General features: G+C 50.9%; 2 protein-coding genes across 3 annotated transcripts in view; both read left to right on the forward strand.

Moving 5' to 3' along the window:
- The window catches only part of LOC149865279 (uncharacterized), an 83,318-nt gene that overhangs the window by 49,029 nt on the left and 17,357 nt on the right, over positions 1-16,932 (forward strand). Inside the window, 1 exon segment of the mRNA XM_090048036.1 lies at positions 16,732-16,821. Within this exon segment, the coding sequence (XP_089904162.1) occupies positions 16,732-16,821 (90 nt within the window).
- LOC149865280 (uncharacterized) lies at positions 217-2,766 on the forward strand. Of its 2 annotated transcripts, none has more exons than XM_090048147.1 (3): positions 217-334; positions 640-851; positions 1,350-2,766. In XM_090048147.1, the coding sequence occupies exons 2-3, from the start codon at positions 682-684 to the stop codon at positions 1,501-1,503; spliced, it is 324 nt and encodes a 107-aa protein (XP_089904273.1). In that variant the 5' UTR covers positions 217-334; positions 640-681; the 3' UTR covers positions 1,504-2,766. The 2 variants fall into 2 exon arrangements, with proteins under 2 accessions (XP_089904273.1, XP_089904274.1); XM_090048148.1 differs by having other exon boundaries at positions 1,416-2,766.

A 16,932-nucleotide genomic window follows, 5' to 3' on the forward strand; every position in this document is an offset into this window, starting at 1 on the left:
GGGGAAGCCAGGCGGGGTGGGCGCGCAGGGACGTGTCCGTGCGGGGGAAAGCCCCTCAGCGACGAGCCCCGGCCCGCCAGGACACGACCCCGGCTGTCGGGGCAGGGAAGGGGGCTCGGCCCGGCCCCGGCCGGTCCCGATCCGCCCGCAACTCACAACCCCCGCCCCCGGGCGCCCCTGACGTCACGGGACGTCACGGGCGTGACGCGCGAGGGGAGGAGCCGGGCAGCGGGGGTTTGCGCTCCGCTCCCAGGAGCCCCCGCGGCGGGGAGGAGGCTGCGGGACGGCGGAGGCGGTGGGCCGGGGTCCGTCCGCCCGCCCGCCCGCTCGCCGGGTGAGGGGCGGTTTGGGGGGCAGCGCTGTGGGGGCCCCGGGGGGCTGCTCTGGGGGCTATGGAGCCGACGCCTGTGCGGCCTTTGCCCCCGAAGGCGTGGGGGCGGGAGCGGCTCGCAGCTGCCCGGGGGGCGGTGCGGGGCAGTTGGGGCCCGGCGTGGCCGGGGGTCGCGGCTGTGGCGGGTGCAGGACGGGCGGCCCCAGCTGCGCCGTCAGCCTGGTCACTGCTGCAGCGCGGCCGTCCGCTCTTGGCTGTCCGCGGCGTGTTCCCAGAGCGCCCCGGTGACGCGTGCGTCCCCTCCCCAGGTCACCGGGAGGGGGAAGGTCGAGGACGCGTCGGCAGACGAGATGCAGCCCACGGGGGCGCGGCGGGAGCCTGGTGATGCCTGGCCGGAGCAGCCGCAGGCCCGTGGTGCCGACAGGCCGCTGGAGGAGGCAGGGCAGAGGGGAACCCCGGGGCCTCGGGACCGGCCCCCCCGCGTCCCCAGAGAGGAGCCCCCCGCCCCGCCAGGCGTCAGGTGAGGGACAGGGTGGAGGCCCGGGCGTGCGAGGTCTGGGTGCCGGCGAGGCCGTCCTGCACGCGGGGGGAGCGGGTCGCGTGTCTGGCCCTGCGCGGGAGGGGGCTGCAGTATTTGTCACCCTGTGGGTGGGGGGCCGAGCGCTGGTCCCTGCGGGCGGGTGTCCCCCAGGTGGGAGCTCCTGATCCTGCTCCCTGCGTATGCAGCTGCTACACAAATTGCCAGTTGCTCAAATCAGGAGCAACACCTGATGAGGGAGAATAAGGCAAGATGCCACGTTTATCGGTTAATTGCTTAACACTCGTTCGCACCCCAATTTCTGTTCTGCACTGGTATAGGTTACCAGTCTTGTCAGTACTCAGATCAGTTTAGTGGCCAGCCAATTTGATCACGAGTGGGTGCTGGGCTCCTGGCGGTCCATCTCGTCAGACAAACCAGTGCCCCGGTGACGTGCAGAACAAGACCCAAAATCGATACGTCTCTTCCCATCTTTTATAGCCTTGTCAATTCACCCAGTCCTCTGGGCGTTTGCTGGGTTATCGCGGTGTTCTTCCTTGGACACAGGTCGGTTGCTGTTGTTCTCCCGCTGTTCTGGGGCGGATTCTTGCTTGGTCTTTTGTCTGTCTGCATTCTTCAGCCAGTCGCCAGCTGATGTTTTCCTTTTCCGCAAACACACACTCACCCGTACAGCGTACAGATGAGTAAAAGGTCAAGCACTTACATCACGCTACAGAGCAATACGAAATGGAGTTTCTGAAGGCAATGCATAACTCAAGAAAATACGTAAATTTACAGGCAACCCCTGCTTAGCGCTCTCACTTGGTTCCTGAAAAACTGAGTGCTAAGTGAAACCAAAAGTATTTGATGACCCAAGATGGTGACCGCAGTTGCTTTTAATAACCCAAGATGAATACGGTGAGTTTTATAACAAAACTCGCTGAGCGCAAAGTGAAATCAGATTCAATCTCACATGAGCGTTATAGCGAAGTAGCACCAAGTGAAACAGTGTTAGCAGCAGTTGCCTGTAAAAGCAATAGGGAAAAATCTATTTCCATGTTATTTACCTAACATCAAGCTGGCATTTATGCTATTTATAGAACGTTCCCTTCTTTGGTGCTTCAAAACATTTTGTTTTGAATGGATCACTCTAGGATTTTTGCAAGGCTGTATATTGTTAAGCAATTAAGGCATGTGATTTCAATTTAACATGAATTTGTTTCATCCAGTAACACGTACAACAACATCACAATTGCCATTATTCCAGTTAGTATAGAAAAGATGATAATAGGATGTAAGGTAACATTTAGGACCTCTGTCCATGATGGTGACCATCCCTTGAGACTATGATACCATTTGTCTAACTTGTTCAGATACTCTCTGAATTACTGAACCTTGGTGTAAAATAGCTTTAGTATGCAGCTGACTTTGTCCTTGTGTTATAGTAGTAAGATAGTTAATTTGTGAATTCTTTTGTAACCATTTAAGGTAGTCCAATTGGTTCCTAAATAGAAATGGAAATCAATTAAATAATTCCATCTCCAGGGATGAATTTTTTTAAGACGCTTGCGCAATTCAAAATGCTCAAAGAGAAGTACAAAAACGTAACAATATGTTGATAAATCTTAACAAAGCAATAAGCAAGACTATGTTAAAATATCCAGGGTTCGTGCCATGCAGTTTCCAGCATCATGTGCAACTTCTATATATGCATGTTAAATAATTGGTCGCGTTCAATTCATGACACACAAATATATAAAAAGTAGAAAAACACAACAACAAATACAGGTTAACGCTGGTTCTCCGTCATCTGTGTTTAACAGCCACTGGTCTTTTAGTCTATCAGTGTCATTGGGCATCCTGTAGCTTTCAAATAAATTTAATATATTAAATTTTGTACACCATTGAATAACTTTAACTGAAATACATGTACCCATTTCAATGCTTCTCCCCAATTGTATTTCATATACCACTGGACTAAAACGGTTGATGATAGGCACCGGTTCAATTCACTTGCAATCCAAAGTATTTTTCCCCCCAGTTATAAATACATAACTTGATCATCAGTTTCCTGTAAAAATGGGTTGCCAGTCTTTTGCTTTCATCCTTCTGCATCTTAACACACACAGTGTCACCCATGTCACAAGTTTTGCTTGTCCGCAGCTTCAGGTACAGTTTCCCCCAAACCCCTGCACCTATCTCCTTGAAACATGGTGGTCTTTGTGGCCTCCACAGAGACTAGCATGCCTGCAGTTTTGACCCCACTGTGGCTTAACACATACACGTGACACGAGTTTTGCTTTCATGGCTTTGGGGTGCAGTTTCCCTGAACCCCTCCACACCTATCTCCTTGAAAGTTGGCAGGCTTCCTGCACTTAGAAGGGGCTACTATTCCTGTAAGCTTCATCCAACTCAGGCTAGAAATGACAAAGTTATAGGATGTTTTGTCCTTACCCATTATAGCCTGTGGGTGAAACGGCAAAATGTTTTGACTTCCCTCGTTTTGTTTCAAGGCTGTTTTGACTATATCTGTTCTGTATCTTTTTGCTGTTTCAACCTCAAAATGGGTCAAAACAGTGTCAAAACAAAACTGGTGGCAAAATTTCTCACAGCCCTAATAAATAGTATCTAAATACAAATGAGATTTCTCACAGAAGCGTGGTGGGACCCAACGCACAACTGGGCGGTGAATATCAAGGGCTATAGGCTGTGCAGGAGGGACAGGACAGGGAGGAGAGGTGGGGGTGTGGCACTCTACATCAGGGAGGAATACACATCCTCAACAAGTAGCACGGGATGAGAGGAGGGGCACACGGAAGTGCTCTGGGTTAGAATACAAGGAAGTCGAGGGGAAAGGAACTTAACGGTGGAGGTCTACTACAGACCACCCAACCACGGGGAAGAGCTAGACCAGGGAGCTAGACCAGGAATTCTTAAGTCAACTCACAGAGGTCGTTAGGTCAAAGGACGTGGTCAACATGCATGACTTGAACTTTCCAGACATCTGGGAAGAGCAGTCAGCCAGGTCTAACTGCTCACGTAGGTTCCTAGCCGAGATACAAGACCTCCACCTAACCCAGGCGGTGCACAGCCCTACCAGGGGGTAATTATCTTGCCACGTGTCCACAAGGGGCCAGCAGGAGAGATTATGCTTAGGGGCAACCAACACAGGTTCATTAGAGGCAGATCCTGTCAGACCAACCTGGTGGCTTATGCCCACGTCACAAAATCCTTAGATGCAGGGGTAGCAGTGGACGTCTTTCTGGACTTTAGGAAGGCCTTCGACATGGTCTCTCACCCCATTCTCATTAAAAAACTTGGGGACTGTGGCGTCGACACCTACACAGTCAAATGGGTCACCAACTGGCTGAAGGGCCACACCCAGAGAGTGGTGGTGGACAGGTCTTATTCAACCTGGAGGGATGTGGGCAGTGGGGTTCTGCAGGGCTCGGTCCTCGGGCCCGCACTGTTCAACATCTTCATCAGTGACTTGGACGGGAGGTAAAAAGCACCCTGTTCAAATTCGCAGATGACACTAAGATGTGGGGGGATGTGGGAACGCTGTAAGGGAGGAATAGGCTGCAATCGGACCTAGACAAGTGAGCGGATGAGAACAGGATGGGTTTCAACACTGACAAGTGCAAGGTGCTGCACCTGGGGAGGAAGAACCGGCACCATACCTACAGGCTGGGGAACTCCCTTCTTGTTAGTACAGAGGCAGAAAAGGATCTTGGAGTCATTATTGTTGCCAAAACAAACATGGGCCAACAGTGTGGGGACACAGTCAGGAAGGCCAACCGCAGCTTGTCATCATCCATATATGCATCTCGAGCAGGTTCAAGGAGGTGATTCCCCCCCCTCTGTGCAACACTGGTCAGGCCGAAGCTGGAGTACTGCGTTCAGTTCTGGGCGCCGCACTTCAAGAGGGATGTGGACAACATGAAGAGGGTCCAGAGGAGGCCACTTGCATGATCGGGGGGCAGCAGGGCAGGTCCTATGAGGAAGGGCTACGGGACATGAACCTGTTCAGCTTCCACAGGAGAAGGCTGAGGGGGGATCTAGTGGCCTGTTACAAACTAGTCAGGGGGACCAGCAGGCATTGGGGGAGTCCCTGTTCTTCCGAGCACTCCCAGGAGTGACAAGAAATAATTGTCACAAGCTGGCAGAGGAGAGATTCAGACTAGAAGACATCAGAAGGCGTAACTTCACTGTAAAGGCAGCTTGGATCTGAAACAAACTTCCAAGAGAAGTGGTGCTGGCTCCTACCCTGGGGGGCTTTAAGAGGAGGCTGGAGGAACACCTCCCTGGGGTTGTTTGACCCCCAGTACTTTTTCCTGCAATGGCAGGGGGTTGGACTTGATGATCTGCTCAGGTCCCTTCCGACCCAACCAACTATGAAACTATGAGATTTATAGCCTTAAAAACCTTTTATCAGGTTCTTTACTAAATATACACAAAGTACTTTTTAAATAAATGCCATTTTGCCATTTTAAATAAACAAGTAAACTTAATAACTTGAAACTTTCATGTGAATTGCTGCTCTTTGTTTCAAACATTAGAACAATTTTCCTGTCAAAATTGGATGAAAAGTGTCCTGGTCTGTATTCCACAGACAAATTAAATTTTTAGAGGTATTACCAATTATTTTATTATATCTTTATGATATTCATATGCATTTAAACTTTTGGCAACTTAAAACAAACCAACCAACCAACCAATGAAACAAAAACCACACAGCCGGACAAACAATACAAAACAAACAGACAAAACAATTGTTGCTGTGGTAATATAATGGTGGCTTAGGAGAAGAAAACACTGTTGATGGTAATGAGGCCTCGTAATCTTTCAGTCACTTCTGCTACTAGATTGAATTTTACACTCTGGTTTCTGCAAAAGAAAACACACAAACCTTCCAAGAAAAACTCCTTGCAGTTATTCACATTTACACATTTACAAAGCTGACGTGCAGGAACAATGCACGTATTAATACAATTCTTGGCGTGTTTTTCTTGGGGCTGGGAAGAGAGATTGATTGACAAGGATTATTTACATTTATTTTACTGTTTTCAATGGTTCATTGCACTATTTTGGCAATTAAAATTGGGACCTTTCCAATTTTTTTTTTCCAAATGTGAGATCAAGGGCTGCTCTTGTAACCATCCATGAAATACTGTAACCCTTCCCATGGGCCCTAGAGTCAAAGGACCCTGTTCATTCTCACAGGCTTTCCAACAGAGAGATGACTTTCTCTGCTCTCTAGCTTCCTATTGCGCACACAACAGGAGGTTCTTACTTAATCACAAGAAAACCACAGCATGTAATCATGTCCACTACTCTGCCTGACCTAGGCAAACAGTCTCCCAGTCAGCAGTAACAAACAGTCTTTCCTGCACAAAACTTATAACCCTGGCACAATTGCCATACAGCTCTACCTTACTACAAGTCTTAGCTAATCCCTTTAGAAAGGGTCACTCTGTACCAACAAATTGCCTGATCGGTCAGGTTACTGCCCTCGTGTCCTGGCAAAGTGTCCAATTGTTGGACTGAATTTTAGGAACCAGCCCCTATACATTTGTTCTACCAATCTTTGGGCTGTCATCAGAGTCAGGGCACATCTAGCCAGGATGCAGTCTTTACTTCTGAGACTCTCTTAGGTGTCATCAGTCTGAAGGTGGGATTCCAAGGCTCACAGCCCCACTCCAGTGGGGTGCATAAGATGGGCTGCTGGTATGCCCTCTGTCCATTGGCAGCCTTGGGGACTGGTGGCGAGAAACCCCCACAGGCATCGGGAACGTCAGGGGCAAGCCCCAGAGTTCCCAAAGGGGAAAGGAGGACCACCCATGCCCCGGGAAACTCACCACCAGAATAGGCTGGGGCAGAGCAAGAGCCGTGTGAGCCAATGTTTCACCAACTCTTCAAGCAGCTGCTTTTTGGGTGGGGTGGCTGCCAGCTGATTGCAGCAGGAGGAGCCACCCCTATGGGGAATTAACCGTGCCAAAATCCAGCAGTGGGGAGGAAGCCAGCTGGGAGCACACGGACCAGATGGTGGCTCCGGCAGCAGTGGCTCTGTAGGCACTGACCTTCAGTGGCAGATTGGGAGCAGTGGCTGGCACCAGGCTGGGAGTGGGCAGTCTCCAGCACTTCAACATTAAAGAAATCCAAGGAGGGGTCTCTCGCAGGGAGGATGCCTAGCACCTGAGGCTCAGACCCCTGAGGCTAGGAGTCAAAGCCACCTGTGCAAGTCTACATCCAGACGGCGGGCTGGATCATTACTGTCAATGCTGGACCCCACAGTCAAGGGGTTGGCATCACGTTGGGACAAAGACCTGAGTACCCGAGCAATTGGCGAGTGGATGGGGTGTAGGGAAGGTGGAGCCCCAAGGAACACTGTGACACACTTGTGAGTACTCCGTCCCCAGGACTAGAGGAGAAGACAACACCACTGAAAACCCTCCTTCTTTACATATATCATCAAGTCATGGCAGGAGACTTGTGGGGACCACAACCATGGGGCGGAGCCATACTCATAGCACAACTCAGGGCATGAGAGTGGTGCTTTGGCCAGAAAGAGGCGTTTGCCATAGTGGATCAGTGATCCCAACCCAGGTAGAGTTAACTGCAGCTGCCTGCTGTGGCCCATGCTGAACTCCTGACACAGGCCATTCAGGTAATCAGCCAAGTAGTAGAGATACAGCAGCTACAGGGTGCACACCAGCATGAATGGATGCAGTGGAATGCACCCTTGTTCAAAATGCTGTGGATGACACCTGAAGCCTACATAGAGGCGTTCGAGAGGATAGCCCTACAGACTGGGTTGGACCGTACACAATGGGTTCACCAGTTGGGCACTCTAGTGGTGGATAAGGTCCATGCAGCGTATCAAGCACCATCAAGGGAAGAGGGCCGTAATTATGACACGGTAAAGGCAGCCATCTTGTACAGGCGCGAGAATTCTTCTGAAAGCTATAGACAGTTCTTCGGAGCACAGAAGGCAAAAGATGTTAAGAGGCCTCGGAGCTTACTCCAATACCTGTGTGACACATTGAATAAGTGGCTCCCTGTGAACCGATTTGACTGAGACGGGGTCATAGACCAGGTTATTTTGGAATAATTACTTTGGGACCTAGAGGAAGACACTCAGATATGTGTAAGATGACACCAGCTGTGGAACAGTGAAGAGGCCCTTCACCTAACTGAGGCTTTCTCTATCTCGGAGAATGAGCGAAGTCATGGTCGAGGCTTCGGTGCCCCAGCAGAGAGCGTAGCAGAGAGCATAGAAGTTATTGGCAAATCTTGATGAGGCCGGCAGATTGTGCCAAAACAGGCTTTGGCATGCCCTGGGGGCTATTTGAATTTTTGTGACTGCCTTTCGGGCTTAATGGAGCCAAAGCCACGTTCCAGAGGATTATGGATTCCCTACTGGCTCCACATGTGGCCTATGCTTCCGGTTACATTGACATGTAACCGACGACATAATCATCTTTACCACAGACTGGCTATGGCATCTTTGTGCCCTGAGGGCCATCCTGGGGGGAACTCAAAGTGGCCGGAATGATGGCCAATCCCAAGAAATGTAAACTGGCCAGACAGGAGACCAAATATCTGGGATTTAGTGTGGGCCGGGGAACTAGCTGACCCCTCAAAGACAAAGTGGGAGTGATACGCTGCTTTCAGGAACCACACAACCGTCATCAACTTCAATCTTTCTTAGGACGCAATAATTACTATTGAAAATTTATACCGCCCTTCCCTCATCCCTTACTAATGCCCTCAGAAGAAGGGCCTCAAAGACTCCACGATGGACAGCCGAGATGACAAAAAGCTTTGAGGGTTTGAAGGAGGCCCTGTGTCGAGATGTGGTAGTACATACCCCAGACTTCTCTACCCCTTTTATCTTACAGACAGACACAGCCAGCAGTGCCTTGGGGGTGGTCCTGCTACAATGATGGAGGGAAGACAAGCACCTGGTCACATTTGCAAGCCATGAGCTTAACTTAGCAGAAGTCACATATACTACACCAGAAAAGGAGTGCCTAGCCATACACTGGGTGGTGGAGTATTTTAAATACTACCTAATGGGCCAAGAGTTCCCAGTGGTCACGGATCATGCCCCACTTCAGTGACTAACCAAAGCCCATATAGAGAATGCCCACATAACCTGCTGGGTGCTTGCTCTGCAACCTTTTAAATTCACCGTGGTGCATCGCCCCGGCAAAGATAACCTTGTGGCCGACTTCCTCTCCAGATACAGCAGTCCAGATAAGTTAGCCGAGGAGGCACGGCAAGTGCACCAGAAGCAACATCAGACTACTCGGGATGCATGACGAGATACTGAGACACGAGAAGGCAACTTAAGGGTGGAGGTCTGTGGCGATGAGAAGCCCCCACAGGCATTGGGAATGATGGGGGCAAGCCTTGGAGTTCCTGAAGAGGAAAGGAGGACCACCCATGCCCTGGGAAACTCGCCACCGGAACAGGCTGGGGCAAGGCAAGAGCTGCGCAAGCTGGTGCTTCGCCAGCTCTTCAAGCAGCTGCTTCCTGGGCAGGGCAGTGGCCAACTGATTGTGACAGCTAGAGCTGCCACTGTGGGGAATTAAAAACCCTGCCAGAAGCTGGCAGTGTGGAGGAAGCAGGTTGGGAGCGTGCTGAACAGATGGGAGTTCTGAGCTCTGGCAGCAGCAGCTCTGTAGGCACTGCCCTGCGGTGGCATAGTGGGAGCATTGGCTGGCACCAGGCTTGGGGTGGGGCAGTCCACAGCAACTCAACATTAAAGAAATCCAAGGCGAGGGCTCTTGCAGGGAGGATGCATAGCACCTGAGGCTCAGACCCCGAGCGCTTGGTGTGTGGACAGGGTGTAGGGGAGGTGGAGCTCCAAGGAACATTGTGGCGCTTGTGAGTACCCCGTCTCCAGGACTAGAGAGGAAGAAAACACCAATGAATGCCCTCCTTCTTTATATATATCATCAAGTTGGAGCAGGTGAGTTGGGAGAGCCCTGATGATGGGACAGAGCCATATTCATAGTACCGATTCGGTGCGTGACAGGGGCCCTCATAGTTTCATAGTTTCTAGGGTCAGAAGGGACCTGCGTAGATCATCTATTCCGACCCCCTGCCATGGCAGGAAAGAGTACTGGGGTCAAACGACCCCAGCAAGGTGTACATCTAACCTCCTCTTAAAGACCCCCAGGGTAGGAGCCTGCACCACTTCTCTTGGAAGTTGGATCCAGCTCCTAGCCGCCCTAACCGTGAAGTAGCACCTCCTGATATTTAGCCTAAATCTACCCTCTGCCAGCTTGTGACCGTTATTCGTGGTCGGGGAAACAGGGATTTCCACAGTGCCTGCTGATGTCCCCTGACTAGTTTGTAACGGGCCACTAGATCCCGCCTTAGCCTTCTCTTGTGGAGGCTGATCAGCTTCAGGTCCCGTAGCCTCTCCTCATATAGCCTTCCCTTGTGCCCCCTGATAATGCGAGTGGCCCTCCTCTGGACCCTCTCCATGTTGTACACATCCCTGTTGAAGTGCAGTGCCCAGAACTGGACACAGTACTCCAGCTTCGGCCTGACCAGTGCCGCACAGAGGGGGAAGATCACCTCCTTGGACCTGCTTGAGATGCATCTGTGGATGCATGACAAGGTACAGTTGGCCTTCCTGACTGCATCCCCACACTGCCAGCCCATCTTCATCTTGGAGTCAACGATGACTCCAAGATCCCTTTCCGCCTCTGTACTGACAAGAAGGGAGTTCCCCGACCTGTAGGTATGGTGCCGGTTGTTCCTCCCCAGGTGCATCACCTTGCGCTTGTCAGTGTTGAATCCCATCCTGTTTTCATCCGCCCACCCTTGTAACCTGTCTAGGTCCGATTGCAGCCTATTCCTCCCTTCTAGTGTGCCCACTTCCCCCCACATCTTAGTGTCATTAACAAATTTGAACAGGTGCTTTTTACCCCCTCGTCCAAGTCACTGATGAAGATGTTGAACAGTGCAGGCCCGAGGACCGAGCCCTGCAGAACCCCACTGCCCACATCCCTCCAGGCCGAAAAAGACCCGTCCACCACCACTCTCTGGGTGCGGCCCTCCAGCCAGTTGGTGACCCAATTGACTGTGTGGGTGTCAACACCACAGTCTCCCAGTGTCTTAATGAGAACAGGGTGAGAGACAGTGTTGAAGGCCTTCCAAAAGTCCAGGAAGACTATGTCTACTGCTACCCCTGCATCTAATGATTTGGTGATCTGATCATAGAAGGCCACCAGTGGCAGGTCTGACAGGACCTGCCACTAATGAACCTGTGTTGGTTGCCCCTAAGCGTGACCTCCCCTGCTGGCCCCTCGTGGATATGCGCCAGAATAATTTTCTCAAAAAGCTTGCCCAGGATCGAGGTAAGACTAACTGGCTTATAGTTTCCCGGGTCCTCCTTCTTCCCCTTTTTGAAGATGGGAACCACATTGGCCCTCTTCCAGTCCTCTGGCACCACACCAGAGCACTGCGAGTGCTCGTACAGCCGTGCCAGGGGTCCTGCAATGACCCCAGCCAATTCCTTTAGTACTCTAGGTTGGAGATTGTCTGGACTGGCTGACTTGAATACATCCATTCCCTCCAGAAGTTCCCTAACTAGTTCCTCACTAACGCTTGGCCTAGGTGCGCCTCCCCTGGTATCTAAGGGGGACCCAGCAGGGGGGTGACTGTTCCAGTCCCTGCTTAGGGAGATGGAGGCAAAGAAATCGTTAAATATGTTGGCTTTATCGTCTGGTGTGATGACCAAATTTCCTAGTGTGTCCTGCAGGGGCCCCACATTACTCGGAACCTTCTTTTTACCCCCTATGTATTTAAAAAAGGACTTCTTGTTGTCCTTGATCCAGGAAGCTTGTCCCAGTCCCATCTCCGCCTTGGCCTTCCTGACTGCCCCCCTACATCCCCGAGCAACTGCAGTATAGTCATCCCTGGTGATGGCCCCTCCTTTCCATTGGGTGTACGCCTCCCTTTTAGCTAAGAGATATTCCTGGATGCTTTTGGTGAGCCATGGGGGCTTGTGTGCCCTCCTGCTTCCTTTGATCCGCATTGGGATTACCTCCCTTTGGGCTTGGAGGATCATCTCCTTAAGGAGCAACCAGTCTCCTTGGACACCTGGCTCCCCTCCCCTCTGGGACCTCAGTGCTTCCCCGACTATTCTCCTTAGCTCATTCAAGTTTGCCCTCCTGAAATCTAGGGCTGCTGCCTTGCGGCAGGCCTTTGCCACCTTGTGCTGGATGGTGAATTCCAGCAGGTGATGATCACTGTCACCCAGGTGTTCGAGCACCTGCAGCCCCGTCACCAGGTCATCTCCCTTTGCCAGCACCAGGTCCAACACGGCGTCTCCCCCGGTGGGGCTGTGCACCTCCTGGGTTAGATTGAGGTCCTGTATTCTGGCTAAGAACCTACGTGAGTGGTCAGACCTGGCTGACTGCTCTTCCCAGATGTCTGGGAAGTTCAGGTCCCCCACTACTACCACATCCTTAGACTTCACTACCTCCATGAGCTGACCTAAGAATTCCTGGTCGAGCTCTTCCCCTTGGTTGAGAGGTCTGTAGTAGACCCCCACTGTTAAGTCTCTTTCCCCTCGACTGCCTTGTATTCTAACCCAAAGCACTTCAGAGTGCCCTTCCTCTGATTCTGTTAATTGATGAGGATGAGTATTACTCCTTAATGAAGAGTGCCACGCTCCCACCTTTCCTTCCTATCCTGTCCCTCCTGTACAGCCTATAGCCCTTGACATTCACCACCCAGTCATGCGTTGAGTCCCACCACGTGTCAGTGATCCCCACTATGTCCGGGCTGGTGTCAGCCAGCAGGAGGGTGAGTTCCTTCTGCTTGTTTCCCATACTATAAGCGTTTGTGTAGAGGCATTTGAGGCCTCCTGTGGATATGTGTACCGGCCCCCTAATCACAGCATTGCCCTGGCCCCTGTCACTTACCTGTGTATATGTTTCGCTCGTCGGTCTAGGCTGGGCTGTACTTGTGAGTGTTGCTTGGTCTTGCAGTCCAATGATTCTTCCACCCTCATCTTCCCCTTCCCCCAACGAGCCTAGTTTAAAGCCCGCCAGAGGAGGTCCGCCAACCTCTTTGCTTTTGTCTTTTGCATAACAGCCATCTGCAAAGCTTCAACAGCCTGTTGACACTAAGGATTTTTCAACTGCTTAACCTGTTTCAATAGATGTTAATTAATAAACTCCTATACTTCTTACAACCTGCTATTCAGATACCACCTCTTTCCACCCTTTAAAGTCAACTTGCCTTAAGTCACAATATCTCTTAAAATCTGTGGTCACGAAATGCACAACACTTAAATTTCCCCTTCTGACCCTCAGGTATGGCTACAGCCAAGGATTAGTGGTAGAAGCAGAGATCCTAAACTCCCTCCATAGTTTCTTGGGTAATCTACAGCCAAGAAACATCAATAAACTAGTTTCCATAAACTTGCTTCTTTCTCCTAACAAAAACATCTCTGAATCTCCTAATTGGTGAGAATTCAACTTCTCCCATAAGCTTAGGGAATTCTACAACCCAGGTTGTGTATACCAAAAGAACAGTAAACATGGAGCTTCTTCTGTATCCCCCCCTTTCACAATTCTCCACCACTTAAATGTTACACAAATTGCCAATTGCTCAAATCACGAGTGAAACCTTATGAGGGAGCATAAGGCAAGATGTCACATTTATTGATTAAGCACTTAACACACACACACAATTTCTGTTCTGCACTGATATACATTACCAGTCTTACTAGTGCTTAGATCAACTTAGTGGCCAGCCAAGTTGATCACAAGTCGGAGTTGGGCTCAGGGCTGGCCTATCCTACACTGAGAAACCTGTGGCTGTAGGGGGTCCTGCAGCTAAGGGGGCCCCTGCACATAGGTGGATAAGTGCTTGAGCAAGGTGGGCAGTTGCCCAGGGCCCTTCAGGACATGGGCCCTGGGAGAGAGAGGCAGGCAGCCCAGCATTCATATACTGCATGCACACGTGGGCTGGCCACAGGCATTCCACCAGCACAGAGCCGGGAGCAGAGCTCAGGTGCAGGCAGGAGGCTTGTCCAGGAGATTTCGTAGATTTCATAGACATTAGGGCTGGAAGGGACCTTGGGAGATCATCGAGTCCAGCCCCCTGTCCAAAGGGCAGGAAGTCAGCTGGGGTCATGGGATCCCAGCAAGATAAGCATCCAATTTACTCTTGAAGGTGTTCAATGTAGGTGCTTGAACCACCTCCGCTGGCAGGCTGTTCCAGACCTTGGGGGCTCGGACAGTAAAGAAATTCTTCCTTATGTCCAGCCTGAAACGGTCTTGCAGGAGTTTGTGACCGTTCGACCTCGTCATCCCTTGGGGTGCTCTGGTGAACAGACGTTCCCCCAGATCCTGGTAGTCACCCCTGATAAACTTATAGGTGGCCATCAGATCACCCCTGAGCCTGCACTTTTCCAGGCTAAAGGGTCCCATGGCTCTCAGCCTGTCATCGTAAGATCTGTTTTCCTGACCTCTGATCATGCGCGTGGCTCTCCCCTGGACTCTCTCAAGCTTCTCCACATCCTTTTTGAATTGTGGAGCCCAAAACTGGACGCAGTACTCCAGCTGCGGCCTCACCAAGGCTGAGTACAAGGGGAGAATGACGCCCCAGGATTTCTTGAGAAGCATCTATGGATGCACGCCAGCATTTTGGTCGCTTTACTAGCCGCAGCATCGCATTGGAGGCTCATGTTCATCTTGTGGGCAATGATGACCCCCAAGTCTTTTTCTTCTGTAGTGCTTATAGACTGCCGAGCCTATAAGGGTGCTGCAGGTTTTTCCTCCCAAGGTGGAGAACCTTGCATTTATCGGTGTTAAACACCATGAGGTTCTCGTCTGCCCATTTGCTGAGCTTGTCCAGGTCAGCCTGGATCACCCGCCTATCTTCTGGCGTGGATGCTTTGCCCCAAAGTTTGATGTCATCGCCGAACTTGGCCAGTCCACTCCTGACTCCAGTGTCCACATCGTTAATGAAGATGTTGAACAGTATGGGTCCAAGGACAGAGCCTTGATGGACCCCACTGGTCACAGGGCACCATGATGAGTGAGATGAGAGATGGGGGGAAGTCTTTGGGTAGATGTGATATGTTGTATTAAACTAACTAAATAGCTGCAAGAAGTTGCTGTTTGCAAGCTTTTGGATACCCACATCCTCTCTCAAGCCAAAAAAAAAAATTAAAAATGGTGAGAGATATGAAAGATGGTCAGATATTCCTCAGGTATGAAAAAAGCAGTCTAGAAATCTATGCTATAGGAATGCAAATTGAGACAAGGTGTTAAAAATCAGGAAATTAGGTAGTGAAATCATGAGAGGCTATTTTCTAACTGTGTATGTGTGTGTTGGGGGGGTGTATTTGTGAAGCTGTGGGGAGCTGTGAGTGTAGATATGGGGTTTGGAGCCTGGGGATGACGGTGGGGGGGTGTCTGCACACCATGACGGTGCGGAGTAGTGTGTCAGTGTCTGTGTGTGCATGCATGAGTGAGTGTGCATGCTTGTATCTGTGTTAATGGCAGGAAGAGTATTTTGTGTCTGTGTGTCCATGTGCAGAGAGTGAGTGAAAGTAGAGGTCGCCCATCTGTGTCCTTGTGTCTGTGTGTGCCTGCCTGTGTGTATGTTTGGCCATAGTAGGACAGATGGGGAGGGAGAGGAGGAGCAGAGAGAAGAGTTGGGCATGTTCCCAACCCCCTCTCCCTCCCCTCCCCCCGCAGCCTGGCACAGTCACTGCCGCCTCCTACAACAGCGTCAGGAGGGGAAGGTGCTCTGCCCCCCCGACCCCTACAAGCCCAGCTCCTGTGGGGGGAGGGGGCCTCCAATTTTGTGTTTACCCAGGGCCCCAGTAAACATTAATCTGCCTCTGTCCTTGTGTCCAGCCATCCCCCTCCCACCCTCCCCCACTGCCGGTTTCAGGGCAGGGCCCCCCAAAATATTTCTTGCAGAGGGCCCCCAAAAATTGTGGGTCAGCTCTGGCCGGGCGCCTGGCAGTCCATCTCATCAGACAAACCGATGCTCCAGGATGACATGCAGAACAAGTGCCAAAATCAATATATCTCATCCCATCTTTTCTAGCCTTGTTAATTCACCCAGCCCTCTCTTCCAATCCCAGTCCCTTGTCAATTCACCCAGCTCCAGTCCTAATCCTCCAGCCATTGTTCTCCTGCTGTTCTGGGGCACCTCCAGTGTATCTACTACTCACCGCAGCTTGGTGTCATCTGCAGACTTGCTGAGGGTGCTGTCCTCCAGGATGCTGATGTAGACATTGAACAAAACCAGCCCCAGGACTGACCCCAGGGGCACTCCACTTGATACTGGGTGCCAACTAGACATTGTGCCATTGATTACTACTGTCCAAGTCCAGTGCTCCAGCCAGTTTTCTATCCACCTTACAGTCTGTTCATCCAGCCCGTACTTCCTTAGTTTGCCTGAGAGAATGTAGTGGGAGACCATTTTAATTTAAGATTACGTTAAAGCTCAACCTCAGCCTTCTATAGTGAGGTGACTGGCTCTGTGGATGCAGGGAGACGAGTGGATGTGGTATACCTTCACTTGAGAAAGACTTCTGATGCTATCTTTTAAAGAGGATTATTCTTTATAAATAAGCATTATTAAAAAAAAATTAAAAACCTATTAAATATATAAAATCTGATTTAAGTAAAAAAAATCCTTTAAAAAAATCATTCATTTGTATCCACCCGAATTGCTGTTCTTACAATCATTGCTCTCCTTGCCCTTTCTCATGCCTCTGTGAACCCTCTGTGCCGAACAAGGGGCTGGTGCAGGTGACAGGGAAATGAGACTCCCCAGCGGCCTCTGGCTAGTTCAGGGACAACTAACCTAGGTCTCTGTCCTGCTGCAGATTCTCCTGGCACCAAAGAGACCTGGGAGTTGTCAGCAGATGGAAGCTCATCACCCTGGTGCCCCAGACAAGGCCCTCCCCAAGGAGCAGGTAAGGAGCGGTAGCTCTACCCTTTCCAGCAGCAGGAGGCACCGTCCATCTGTCTGCCAGCACATTTTGATGGGGTCAGTGCTCCAACACAGTGCCTGTTCTTGTTTTCCC

Source organism: Crocodylus siamensis, chromosome 5 (assembly GCF_052110815.1).
Source record: "Crocodylus siamensis isolate JL-2025a chromosome 5, ASM5211081v1, whole genome shotgun sequence".
NCBI classification, from domain to species: Eukaryota; Metazoa; Chordata; order Crocodylia; family Crocodylidae; genus Crocodylus; species Crocodylus siamensis.

Bases quoted from the DNA above. Each gene is read 5' to 3' on its own strand.
- LOC149865280 (XM_090048147.1), top strand. From the start codon at position 682: ATGCAGCCCACGGGGGCGCGGCGGGAGCCTGGTGATGCCTGGCCGGAG. The intron at 852-1,349 runs GTGAGGGACAGG...CATCTTTTATAG, and splicing joins CCCGCCCCGCCAGGCGTCAG to CCTTGTCAATTCACCCAGTC.